This window comes from Carettochelys insculpta, chromosome 1 (assembly GCF_033958435.1).
Source record: "Carettochelys insculpta isolate YL-2023 chromosome 1, ASM3395843v1, whole genome shotgun sequence".
Lineage (NCBI taxonomy): Eukaryota > Metazoa > Chordata > Testudines > Carettochelyidae > Carettochelys > Carettochelys insculpta.
The window spans coordinates 307,194,332-307,206,597 of NC_134137.1; the positions used below are offsets into that span (position 1 = coordinate 307,194,332).

General features: G+C 46.3%; 1 protein-coding gene across 2 annotated transcripts; it reads left to right on the plus strand.

The window, feature by feature from the left end:
* The first annotated feature begins 1,930 nt into the window (after positions 1–1,930).
* On the plus strand, positions 1,931–4,947 carry BBS10 (Bardet-Biedl syndrome 10). Of its 2 annotated transcripts, none has more exons than XM_074984022.1 (2): positions 1,931–2,474; positions 2,717–4,947. In XM_074984022.1, the coding sequence occupies exons 1-2, from the start codon at positions 2,284–2,286 to the stop codon at positions 4,734–4,736; spliced, it is 2,211 nt and encodes a 736-aa protein (XP_074840123.1). In that variant the 5' UTR covers positions 1,931–2,283; the 3' UTR covers positions 4,737–4,947. The 2 variants fall into 2 exon arrangements, with proteins under 2 accessions (XP_074840123.1, XP_074840124.1); XM_074984023.1 differs by having other exon boundaries at positions 2,395–2,584.
* Positions 4,948–12,266: the final 7,319 nt, after the last annotated feature.

Consider the following 12,266-nt stretch of genomic DNA (forward strand, 5'->3'; position numbering starts at 1 on the left):
TAAAACTTCAGAGCCTACAAGTGGAAGTATGAAGGGACATACAAATATTTAGCATATCTGGAGCAGAAATACCTTGCAGTGCCAGCTACATCAATGCCATGCATATGGCTGATGTAATATTCTGGTGGCACTAAGCAAGCAGCATTATCTCCTGTAATGTAAATAAACTTGTTTTAGCAATTGTCTGAATGTACTTGTATGAAGGGAACTGAAAAATATAGGTTGAGTGTCTCTATTCTGGCGCACGCATCCAACATTCATTGTCCAGCATGACTTTAGCTAGCTAGGTGACCACTTACATGGGTGTGGCCAAGTTTCCTGTGGTCCCATAAAGTTGGGGTGTTAATGCTGCTAGACAATATTGACTTCCACTCATTTGGCACTGATCAGGTCCTAAGTGTGCTGGATTAGAGAGGTTCAACCTGTATTGTTTCTTTCATTTACAAATATTTGCAATGGAAATAAACATAAAATGAAGCAGAGTGTATTCTGTATTACAATTAAAATCAGTATTTTTAAAAAGTAAACATCCAAATTAACTTTATTTTTGGGTGTGATTAATATTGCTATTTTTTTAAATGTAGGTTACTAGATTTAATCACAAGGATTAACTGACAGTCTTAACAATACATAAATATGCAGGAGGATGTTTGACAAGTCTTTTATCACTGTGCTTTTTGATTGAAGGAATGTGTCTCTTTTAAGTGAAATTGCAGCAAAAGATGTGGTCCTTTGGGTGTGGACTACAGCCCTAGCTCTGATCTGCAGCCCTAGATTGAAATGCTCCTGTGTGTACAGGGTACTTTTGTCTATTTGAGTAGTTTGAGATGTCTATGGATTCCACTAATGAATTCTGGCAGTAACATAATAGTGAAAGGTTTAGAGTTACCAGGTGTCTGGTTTTCAACTAGAATGCCTGGTCAGAGAGGAACAGGGGTGGCTACAGTCAGAACTACTAACTGGACCTTTAAAATCTGGTCAGCAGTACAGCATGGCTAAGGTGCAATCCCCAGCTGTATCTGGGTGCTGCAAAGGGCGACTCCCTGTGACATCTGAGACCCAAGTTCAGAGAGGCTCTGTATGCTTCCGCACCATTAATGCCAGCTGTACCATTCACATGGGCTCAGAACCTATCTGGCCACCCCTGCACCTAGGGCCCAAGGCCATGCTGCTACTCAAAAAGCACATGACGCTTGCAGGAGTGGAACTGCTGGGCTGCTATTGTGCTTTAGGAGCCAAACATGCTAGCTGCTGCTTGGAGCTATACAGAGCTAGAGCTTTAGCCCTGCTGCAACCAGGCCAGGGAGCCATCTGAGGTAAGTACTGCTAAGCTACACCCCAACCCCTGGGCCAGAAGCCATGCCCTCCTCTACTGTAACAGTGCGTGCGCCCTAACCCAGAATTTAATCCCCTCCTTGAGCTCATACTACACTCCCCCTACTCCAGGCCTGCCTCCCGTCTTGCATTCCTAGGCCTTCCTGAAGCCTGCACCCTGCAAGCCTTCCTGCCACCCCGCCTAAGTCTGCTCCTGCACCTTAAACCTTCTCTCTTCCCTACACCAGAGCCTACAGCCAAACCCCCAGCTCTGAACCCCCATCCTCTCTGTCCCCACCCCAGGGCTCGCTCCTCAGCTGGCTCCCTCTGAGGCTGGGGGAAGGGAAAACACCAAAGCGAGGGTCTTTGGGTGGGGTGGGGGGAAGGGCCCCCCCGGGCCTCGCACGGAGTGGAGAGGCCCCTGGGTCACAAAGAATGCGCTAGGCCTGAGCTCACTAGAAGTGACCGGCGGTTCCCCCCCAGGGCGAAGCTGAGCCGGTTCCCGCGCGGCTGTATTGTGTGTGTCCGGGGGGGAGGGGGCGGGGCGGAGGGATGCCCGGGGCGGGGCCAGGGACCGCACAGTGCTGAGCCCCTGGCCGCTACCGCCCATTCCCGGCGCTCCAACACGGGCGTCGCAGGCCCATGCTGCGCCTCGCCTCACGTTCCGAGCGCCTCCCTCCTCTGCAGCCCCATTCGCAGGAACCGCCTGCCCCTGAGTGACGTCACTCTTAGCGCGGGCCCCTGTCGCCACTGCGCATGCACCAGTCTCGAGAGGCTCGGAGCGAGGCTGCTTCCCTTTCGGGACAGGGGCGTGTCCTGGAGAAGGAGACCCTGGCACATGCGCGGCCCCACCCCTTCCGCAGCAAGGGGTGGAGCTTTCACCCAGCCTGTGACTGATACGTTATCTCGTTCAAACGTGCTGACGTCGCGACATTCTAGCCTCCACCGCTTCAAGGGGAAGCGGTTTCCATGGCGTCCGCGGTGTGCCTAGACTTGGGGCGACTGGTGCAGGAGGCTGAGGTGCTAGCGAGCCTGGTGCGGGGCGCGCTCGGGCCGCGCGGGGGGTACGTGCTACTGACCCGGCCTACGGGAGAGATGCTGCTCACGCGGGACGGGAGGCGCGTGCTGGAGGCGCTGAACCTGGATTCGCCCACAGCCAGGTAACCCCGGCCCGGCTGCTTGTCCCGCTGGTGCCTGACTCTTCTTCTGTGACGAGCATATCTTTCAGACCTGAGCAAATGTCTTCCCATTTGTTGAAATGTTAAACGAGGTCAGTTGTGAGTGACTAGTGTTATTTGTTAAAATGAATAATTGGAACACTTTTTTTTGGTAATTCATTGAAACAGCTGATTAAAATGTGCTTGTAAAAGCCTTAATTACTTTGTTTTTCTTTTCCTACCAGAATGATGGTAGCTTGTGTCTCCACGCACCACAGCATGACTGGAGATGGTGCTAAAACATTCATCATCTTGTTGTCTGAATTACTCAGAGGACTTCAAGCAGCTCTTGGTAAAAGAGAAGGCTCTTCATTTTGTGAGGCTATTCAAAGGCGAGAGGGATATCAAAAACATCACAGTCTGAAGCAAATATCTCAATCTCTTATGACATTTCATACTCATGTATTGGACCAGATCATGGCAGAAGACCTAAGCAAACATTTTCTCTCAGCTTTTTCTAGCTGGGAAGGAGAGATAAGTAGGTGTACAATGGAGTCAATATTAGAAGCTTATTTTTGTGGAAGAATAGGAAATAGTCATCAGAAGCTTCTTTCCCAATTGAGCTGTGATTTCTATTACAAATGTAAACCTTTCACAAATGGTAGAAATGAAATGCTGAAATTGGTCAATGAATATTTTGTAGAATTGCATTCTGCTGTAACAGGACTTCCTGTTTCAAATACCAGGATCTTAGAGGGACTTGTTCTTCACAGAGATTTTGGTGTGTACTGTCCAGCAGATGGTGACATAAGAATATTAATTATAACAGAATCCATTGGCTCTGCTCTTTCTGCCTCTGGTCTAGAGTTTGTTGTAAATGCAGAAATTCAGTATCAGGCTTCTCAGGTCTGGCTTGAGAAAAGAGCAGAAGCTATAATGAAACACTTGCAGAATAACAATATAAAAGTATTATTGTCAAGTGTGAAACAACAGGAAATAGTTATTTACTATGCAAAAATGAGTGGTATCTCTATTGTAGAGTGTTTATCAGCAGAAGAAATCTCTCTTCTCTGTAAGACCACAGGTACCTCACCATTTATAGCCACCCAGGACAATATGCACAGTGAGATCTCTGAAACCATGGTAGCAAAATTTTGTCGGCCTCTTGTGCTTGGCTCCAAGAGATATGTTCATCTTGGCTTGACAAAGACATGTGGCTTTCAGCCTCACTGTGTGATCTTTTGTGGACCAGTGCATGGAGTCACTGAGCAACATGCCTCTGCTTTTCAAGGAGCATTTAAAATGTTAGAGCAACTATTTAAAGCAGTTGGTTTGAGTGACAGATGTGAAGTCCAACCTGAAAACCCAAATAATACTTCAAAAGCTGTACACTGTAGTTGGCAAGATTCATCTACTCAACAAAAATTCGTAATGGAGACTATTTCTTGTAATGGGGAACATGTCAACATACAACAACTGAAAACATGTACAGCTGAAGCAGAAAAACAGTTCACAGGTTCTTATTCAGGAGTAGATGAAAATCCATCATATAGTCAAACTATCATGCAAAAATCCTCAAATGTAGCCATTCCCATTGTAAAATTGGAACATGATTTTACGTTTCCAGAATTACAGAAGCCACCACTGAAATGTAATCATCAAAGTGAAATGTGGATAAGGAATAAGAGTGAGCCAGTTGTGAACAATCACGAGTTTTGTAATGATGCTATGACAGCAGTAGAAAACACCAGTGCATCTGTTGTATCCAAAGAGGTAAATGTTGCAAAAGCCTGTTTGAAAGCAGGCAGTTATACAATTCCATTTAAGTGTGTGAAGAGTTATAAGCACGCAGTCCAAAGTTACACAGACTTTATCGTGCAGGCAGGCTCAGTTTTGCCAGTAGGAGGTAACTTTGAGATCCTGTTACATTATTATTTCCATTCCTATGCAAAACAGTGCCAGCAACCAAGAATAAGTGTTATTTCTACAGTAATTGCTGATGCATTGCTATGCATTCCAAAAATACTTTACAGAACAACAAAAAAGAACAGTCTTACTCAGGTCTATTTCAAAGCCACTAGTGCACTTCATACTAATCAGCAATTGCTTATGAAACAACAAGGTTTAGAATCAGTGTATTGTAAATATCAAATAGTAGCTTCTGTTCTTCATTGTGTTACAAAACTTCTGACTATTGATTTAATAATTGGTATTAGGAGACTACCTCAGGAGACTGAGGATAATGATTCAGAAGAAGACTTGTGAAGGCAAGTTTTTTTGTTTTTCCTATGTGTTCTGGTCAAGTTTGGATGCCTAGCGCTCAGTGCAAGGCCAAATACTTTTTTCTGTAACAATGAGGGAAATAAAAGCAGGTCATTACTTGGTTTTATTGCTGTTGAATTCATCAAAGCACCTTCTGTTAAAACACATAGGCCGTGTCTACACTAGCCCCAAACTTCGAAATGGCCATTTTGAAGTTTACTAATGAAGCGCTGAAGTACATATTCAGTGCCTCATTAGCATGTAGGCAGCCGCAGCACTTCGAAATTGACGTAGCTCGTCTCGAGGGGGCTGCTTTTTGAAAGGACCCTGACTACTTCGAAGTCCCCTTATTCCTATGAGCAGATGGGAATAAGGGGACTTCAAAGTAGCCGGGGTCCTTTCGAAAAGGAGCCCTGTTGGGACAAGCCACACAGCGGCAAGCCGCGTCAAAGTGCTGCAGCCGCCTGCATGCTAATGAGGCGCTGAATATGTATTTCAGCGCTTCATTAGTAAACTTCTAAATGGCCATGTAAATGGCCATTTCGAAGTTTGGGGCTAGTGTAGACATAGCCATACAGATACAATAGTATGCAGTTGGCCATGGCTGTTCTTGATTCCATGTGAGTCCAGCTTTGTGGACGCATGCTTTCAAGATAAGATGGATTTCATCATCCACATAAGAGGCATTTAGCCACTGTGGCCTACGCTAGCCTGTGACTGATGACCTGTGTGGGAGCAAGATGGATCTCATCATCCACATAAAAGGCATCTATCCACTATGGCCCATGCTAGTGTGTGGCTGATGGCCTGAGTGGCAGCATAAATGTGTACTCAGGCACACCCAGAACATCTAAGTTCTCTGCCCACATAGCTAGCAATGGCCTACATTCTCAGCAGGCCCCCCTTGGACTGAACAGTCACAGTTCCAGACCTCATCCTCATTTTTGAACTGGTGGCTAGACCCCAGTTAGTGCTGTGTGGAGTTCCCTTTGGCTACATCTACACTAGCCAAAAACTTCGAAATGGCCATGCAAATGGCCATTTCAAAGTTTACTAATGAAGTGGTGATATACATATTCAGTGCCTCATTAGCATGCGGGCAGCCACGGCACTTCGAAATTGACACGGCTTGTCCAGACGGGGCTCCTTTTCAAAAGGACCCCGGCTACTTTGAAGTCCCCTTATTCCTATGAGCAGATGGGAATAAGGGGACTTCAGCGTAGGCAGGGTCCTTTCGAAAAGGAGCCCCGTCTGGACAAGCCGTGCGGTGGCGAGCTGCATCAATTTTGAAGTGCCGCAGCTGTCCATATGCTAATGAGGTGCTGAATATGTTTCAGCGCTTCATTAGTAAACTTCGGAATGGCCATTTGCATGGCAATTTCGAAGTTTTTGGCTAGTGTAGACAAGGCCTTTATGTCCCCATTACCTTTTCCCACTCTAGTTTTGTATGCACCAGACGTGGGCTAGGGAGCCACATCTGGGCAAGCTCAGCATCAAAGGTAGTTGGCTAAAACTTAACCCTTCATATTAATATCAGAGCTTAAGGCCTGGCCTGTCAGGTGTGTTTGTCCACCAAAAAAGCAGGAGTGCAGGTCCTCACTGATAGTACAGCCACAATACCTTACAGCAAGAGGCAAAATAGTGCCAGGTCCTCGGCTCTGTGTCATACCTCTGGAATTGTGTATGCAACATGCTACTCATCTGGTGGCCACCCACCTACTGAAGCCAAGATAGCATGGCAGATTACCTCAGCAGGACCTTCTCTCACCACAAGTGGTCTCTCCATCTGGACTTAGTCTGTCTGATCTTTTGACAGCAGAGGATTTCCTAGGTGGCCCTGTTTGCATACAGGCATAAGAGGAAGTGCTACAAGTTCTGTTCTCTATACAGCAGGAATAAGTGATCCCTATCAGACACATTCCTGTTTCCATGGGTGGGAGTGTTGATGTATGCTTTTCAGGAGGTGCTGCTGATCCACAAGGTCCAGCTAAAAGTCAAACATAATAAATCATTGGTCATTCTCATATCCCTGGTTTGGCTTCACCAGCACTGGTTCAGGATACTGCTGAGTCTTTCAGCAGCCAATCCACTGTAGTGGCCTCTGGCTGGATCTGCTGTCCCAGAACCATGGCAGTCTGCTGCATGCAAGTCTGATGTTGCTGCACCTGATGTCATAGCTGTTCCATCTAAGTATGGATAAGTTGAATGCTGCATAATGGTCCATCAGGTACTAACTAAGTATAAGTAGGAATTCTTTGTAGCAGTCCAGCAGGTCCTTCCGGGCAGCAGGCGGCCATCCACCAGGGATACTTTAGTGACAAATTGGAAGTGCTTCATACAGGGGGCCTTGAACAAGCACATTTGTGCTGAGGTGGCCTCATTGCAAGGTATCCTGGGTTATTTTCTGCAATTTAAGCTCCAGGGATTGTGGTTGTCTTCAGTCAAGGTATAATTTGTGGCCATTTCAGCATTCTACTGTCCACTTCAGGCCAGGTCGATCTTAACCGATCCCAGGGTGACACAGTTCCTGAAAAACTTAGAGAACCTGTACCTGCCCATCTAGAAAAGGGTCTTCCCATAGTACCCAAATCTTGTGCTATCATGGGACCCCCTCTGAACCTTTGGCTTCTTGCTCCCTTCTGCTCCTCTCCTGGGAGGTCGTCTCCTTGGTCAATATAGGATTCAGCCCAGTGAATGTCCAATATAGAATCATGGAACAATAGAGCTGGAAGCGACCTAAAAAAGCCATCAAATCCAGCCCCCTGCTCTAAGCAGGACCAAACCCATCAGATCAGATCAGCCAGGGCTTTGTCGAAGTGAGACTTAAGCATCTCCAGGGATGGAGACTCCACTACTTCCCTGGGTGGATCATTCCAGTGCTTCACCACCCTCCGAGTGGAAAAGTTTTTCCTAATGTTCAACCTGGACCTTCCCAACCACAACTTCAGACCATTGTTCCGTGTTCTGCCATCCGTGACCACTGTGAACAGCCTCTCTCCAGCCTCTTTGCAACCTCCCTTCAGTAAGTTGAAGGCTGTTATCAAGTCCCCCTCACTCTTCTCTTCTACAGAAGAAACAGTCCCAATTCCCTCAACCTTTCTTCATAGGTCATATGCTCCAGCCCCCTAATTATTTTAGTCGCCCTCACACTGGAGAAGGTCCAGTGATCCACATCCATCCTATAATTGGGGGCCCAGAACTGGACACAGTACTCCAGATGCAGCCTCACCAAAGCCAAATAAAGAGGAACAATCACTTCTTTGGATCTACTGGCAACGCTCCTCTTGATGCAACCTAATATGCCATTAGCCTTCTTGGCTACAACAGCACACTGTTGACTCATGTCCAGCTTCTCGTCCACTACAACTCCCAGGTCCTTTTCTGCAGAACTACTACCAAGCCAGTAGGACCCCAGCCTGTAACAATGCTTGGGATTCTTCCGGCCCAAGTGCAGGACTCTGCACTTGTCCTTATTGAACCTCATCAGATTCCTTGCAGCCCCATCTTCCAATTTGTCTAAGTCGGTCTGGACCCTGTCCCTACCCTCCAGCCTATCTACCTCTCCCCCTAGCTTAGTGTCATCCGCAGACTTGCAGAGAGTGCAATCCAACCCCTCATCCAGGTCATTGATAAATATGTTGAACAGAACAGGACCCAGAACCGAACCTTGGGGCACTCCACTAGAAACCGACTGCCACCCTGACATTGAGCTGTTGATCACTACCCGCTGGGGCCGACCTTCTAGCCAGCTTTCTATCCATCTTACCGTCCATTTATCCAATCCACATTCCTTTAACTTGCTGATGAGAATATTGTGGGAGACTGTATCAGAAGCTTTGCTAAAGTCAAGATAAACCACATCCATTGATTTTCCCCTATCCACAGACCCAGTTATCTCATCGTAGAAATTAATCAGATTGGTCAGGCATGACTTGCCCTTCATGAATCCATGCTGACTAATCCTGATCGCTTTCCCCTCCTCCAAGTGCCTCAAAATGACTTCCTTGAGGAGCCCCTCCATGATTTTCCAGGGACTGATGTAAGACTGACTAGCCTATAGTTCCCTGGATCATCCTTCTTCCCTTTCTTTAAAGATGGGCACTACATTTGCCTTTTTCCAATCATCCGGGATCTCTCCCGATCTCCACGATCTTTCAGAGATAACGGCCAAAGGGTTCATCAACGACATACGCCAACTCCCTCAGAACCCTCAGATGAATTAGGTCCGGGCCCATGGATTTATGTACGTTTAGCTTTTTTAGGTAGCTCCTAACCTGTTCTTTCCCCACCACCTTCATCCCACAATGCATCACTTATTGCATTAGTCCGGGAGCTGTCCTGGTCCGTGAAGACAGAGGCAAAGAAAGCATTGAGTACTTCAGCTTTCCCTACATCATCTGTCACTGGGTTACCTCCCTCATCCAGCAGGTGCCCCACACCCTCTCTGACCACCTTCTTCTTGCTGACATGCCTGTAGAAACTTCTTATCCTTCACATTTCTCACAAGTCGCAATTCCAGTTGCGCTTTTGCCTTCCTGATAACTGCCGTACATTCTTGAGCTATACCTTTATATCCCTCCCTAGACATTGTCGAGGCAGGGAACGATGTATGATAAATGTGGTGGCCAAGGGAATGCCTCGAGTGTTATTTTTACCGGGGACGGGTTTGGCTACTCTTGACCCGGCTGGAAAATAACCCAGATGTAATGTGTGGGGAAGTCCAGACAATTCGAGTAGTCATTTATTACCTACACCCAGGGAGCAATGATGAGAGCAAGGGCAAAGCTAACTGAGACGACTTAAACGGTTTATTAGTTTAATAACAGCAGCAAAATACAAACAGGCAACAAAAACAATAACATATACAAGATGCAATGCTTATGGTTTATAACTTACAATTTGCCACATAGTAGTGAGTATTAAAGGTCACGAAGCTCCTCTGTCAGGAATAACTGGAGCCCTGTGGAAAAGATTTGTCTACCAAGATAGATTTACTTGCAAGACTTAGATACCTGGCTTATGTGGCCAGGACCTGTTATCCAGACAATGGTTTGCCAAGCCACTGTTAGAGAGTGTCAGGGCTTCTGGCTGAACCAGAACCTGTATATCTGGCTTAATGCACCGGGTGTGCTTAGTGACTTCTGACTTGCTAGGTCAGAGCCTGTATATCTGGCTTAGTTTGCCAGAGGGTTAGATGGCTTCTGGCTTGCTGGCTTGCTGGCCAGAGCCTAAGTATCCAGCGTAATGTGCTGGAGAGGAGTTGTGGTGTCTGGCTTACTAGGTCAGAGCCTGTAAGTCCAGATGGGGGAATACAAGCCCACCCCTGGGTAAAATAGGGCAGGATTTTTCCCGCCACTCAGTTGTTACCCTGACAGGAGATTTAAATACTAATTTACACAAGCATTAAATTACTTGAATGCTATGCTATTTCTATTTTGTAGTAGGTTTAACTAACTTATACTATTACCTAAATATTTAAATACATTAAAACTGACTGATATAATTACCTAAATATGTAAATACATTAAACTAACAACTAACCAACAGGTATGAATAACCTTTAAAGGATATTTGCTTCGGCTTCAAGAGCCTAGGACTGCTTGTGTACCACCGTATTGGTCTCCCAACAGATGTCAGGGTAATTGAAGCCCCCATGATAACGAGAGCCCATGATCTGGCAACTTCTCTCAGTTGTCCAAAAAAAGCCTCATTTACATCGCCAGTGCTGCCGACACCACTAAGCTTGACCCATAGATTCTCAACAGGCTTTTCTCCCTCTATGTACTGGAGTTTCAAGCAATCATAATGCTCTCTTACATACAGTGCAACTCCTCCTCCTTTTCTCCCTTGCCTGTTCTTCCTGAACAGTTTATACCCTTTCATGAAAGCGCTCCAGTTATGCAAGTCATCCCACCAAGTCTCTGTTATCCCAATCAAGTCATAGTTCTTGGACTAGGCCAGGGCTTCTAATTCCTCCTGCTTGTTACCCAGGCTTCTGGCATTGATGTACAAACACCTTAGATAACCAGTCGATCTCCCTGCCCTCACTACTTGAACCAGGGGTCCACTTTTGTTGTACATTCCTCTTTTCATTTCTTCCCAGCCTCCAAGTTCCTTTCTGCCCACAGGGTTTCGGTCACATTCCCCCCAGCGAACCTAGTTTAAAGCTCTCCTCACTAAGTTTGCAAGCCTACTTGCGAAAATGCTCCTTCCTGTCTTGGTTAGGTGGACGCCATCTCTTCCCAATAATACTTGTGACCAGAACAGCATCCCATGATCGAAGAATCCAAAGCCCTCTCTCTGACACCACCTGTGTAACCATGCATTTACTTTCTCAATTCGACAGGCTCTACCTCGCCCTTTCCCTTTGACAGGATGGATGGACGAGAACACCACTTGCACTCCAAATTCCTTGATCCTTCTTCCCAGCACCCCATAATCCGCAGTAATCCGCTCAAGGTCATTCTTCGCCGTATTGTTAGTTCCCACATGCAGAAGTAGGAAGGGGTAGTATTCTGAAGGCTTGAGCAGTTTTGTAAGGATCTCAGTCACATCCTGAATTCGAGCTCCCAGTAAACAGCACACCTCACGAGATTGCAGGTCCGATTGGCAGATGGATGGTTCAGTCCCTCTTAGGAGGGAGTCCCCTACCACCATCACCTGTCTTTTTCTTATGGGGGTAGTGGTCTTTGAACCCCCACCTCTAGGACTACACATCCCATGTCCTGCAGTAGAAGCAGTTCCCTTGCGATTTTTTTCCCTGTGAGGCTCCTTCCAAAGCATTCACCACCGCAGAACCAGTGGAGAGAGCCTGAAAGCAATTACTTATCTCTATATTGATGGGGCACTCGTGTACCGGCCTTCTTTTTCTTCTAGAAGTTATATGTTTACATCAGAGTCACCTTATACGGTCTTCTACAAGGACAAAGTCAATTGCATCAGCACTCTGCTTTTCTGCCCAAGGTAGTTTCCCATTAGCCAGGACATTTAGTTACTGGTCATTTATCCAAACTCTCATGCATCAGATGAGGAGCACAAGTTGCATACTCTGGATGTCAGATGGGTGCTGGCTTTCTACAATGATAGAACATGGCCATTCTGTAAGTCACCACTATTGTTCATCACTGTCATGGACAGGATGAAGGGCTTTCCAGTGTCAGCCCAGAGGATCTACTCTTGAATCATGGTGTGCATTTTCTACTGTCACAGGCTGGCAAAAGTGGCCCTGCTGGCAATCATGTTGGTTCATTCCACTACAGCACAAATGGTTGCCTAGCTTTGGTAACTCCTCTTCTTCAAGATGTGTTGCTTGTATCTATTCTATTACCTGCCCTCCTGCCCCTTTGTCAGAGTTGTCTACAAGAAGTAACTGAGATAGCATGGGCTTGTTGTGAGTGATTTTGTAAATGGTAATGTTATGATATATAACGGAGTCCTACAGAAACCATTTTGTAAGGTGCCTGTTAACATCAGCATAGGTAAAGCAGGGTCAGTCCAGCTTCAACTGCATTTTCTTGCCACAAGCTGATGAAT